The sequence below is a fragment of the Aptenodytes forsteri genome, unplaced genomic scaffold (genome assembly GCF_000699145.1).
Source record: "Aptenodytes forsteri isolate BGI_AS27 unplaced genomic scaffold, ASM69914v1 Scaffold1702, whole genome shotgun sequence".
NCBI classification, from domain to species: Eukaryota; Metazoa; Chordata; class Aves; order Sphenisciformes; family Spheniscidae; genus Aptenodytes; species Aptenodytes forsteri.
The window spans coordinates 9,680-11,004 of NW_008795652.1; the positions used below are offsets into that span (position 1 = coordinate 9,680).

Here is a 1,325-nt window from a genome sequence, read left to right on the forward strand (position 1 = left end):
CCCCACACCTTCAGGGCCATCCCAAACCTCTCCAGATGCAACCAAGACCCCTCCCCACACCTTCAGGGCCATCCCAAACCTCTCCAGATGCAACCAAGACCCCTCCCCACACCTTCAGGGCCATCCCAAACCTCTCCAGATGCAACCAAGACCCCTCCCCACACCTTCAGGGCCATCCCAAACCTCTCCAGATGCAACCAAGACCCCTCCCCACACCTTCAGGGCCATCCCAAACCTCTCCAGATGCAACCAAGACCCCTCCCCACACCTTCAGGGCCATCCCAAACCTCTCCAGATGCAACCAAGACCCCTCCCCACACCTTCAGGGCCATCCCAAACCTCTCCAGATGCAACCAAGACCCCTCCCCACACCTTCAGGGCCATCCCAAACCTCTCCAGATGCAACCAAGACACCTCCCCACACCTTCAGGGCCATCCCCCTGGGGCGTGGGATGGGCCCGAACCGCTCCAGATGCAACCAAAACCCCTCCCCACACCTTCAGGGCCATCCCAAACCTCTCCAGATGCAACCAAGACCCCACACGCACCTTCAGGGCCATCCCAAACCTTTCCAGATGCATCCAAGACCCCACACGCACCTTCAGGGCCATCCCAAACCTTTCCAGATGCATCCAAGACCCCACACGCACCTTCAGGTCCATCCCAAATCTCTCCAGATGCAACCAAGACCCCCCCAACACCTTCAGGGAACCCCGCTCCGCCCCACAAGAGAGGACTCGGGGTCACCCTTCGTCCCCTTCTCCAGGCCCACCCCATCTCTCACCAGGTCCATGTGCTTGAGGCTGTCGAGCAGCTTGCAGTTGCGGTTCTTCAGGCGGTGGGCCTCGTCGATGATGACGCAACGCCACTCGATCTCCCGCAGCTCGGGGCAGTCGGAGAGGATCATCTCGAAGGTGGTGATGAGGGCGTCAAACTTGTAGGCCCCGGGGATGAGACGACCCTGGAGCGGGGACGAAAAATAGGGAGGCGGCTCCGACCTCGTCCCCCAAGTTTGGGAAAGGGGGGTTTTTTGGGAGGGTCCCCGAGGTTCGAGGAAGACCCGAAGCCGCCCTACCCGCGAGTCCTTGCAGTACATCTCGTACTGCTGGATCATCTGCCGGGAGGCCAAGCTGCCGTGATAAACGATGCTGTTCATCTCCGTCCAGGTATTGAACTCCCGCTCCCAGTTGGTGATGGTGGAGAGCGGGGCGATGACCAAGAAAGGACCGCGGATGCCGACGTTGTAGACCTCCTGCAGGAAGGCGATGGACTGGATGGTCTTGCCCAAACCCATCTCGTCGGCCAAAATGCAGTTCTGCCTGCGG

General features: G+C 60.4%; 1 protein-coding gene across 1 annotated transcript in view; it reads right to left on the reverse strand.

The window, feature by feature from the left end:
* LOC103901591 (chromodomain-helicase-DNA-binding protein 8) overlaps positions 1-1,325 on the reverse strand; it is a gene marked incomplete at its 5' end in the record, with an annotated part of 12,901 nt that overhangs the window by 9,630 nt on the left and 1,946 nt on the right. The window contains 2 exons of the mRNA XM_009282499.2: positions 785-961; positions 1,076-1,315. Coding sequence (XP_009280774.2) covers positions 785-961; positions 1,076-1,315 — 417 coding nt within the window. The remainder of the gene's footprint in view (positions 1-784; positions 962-1,075; positions 1,316-1,325) is intronic.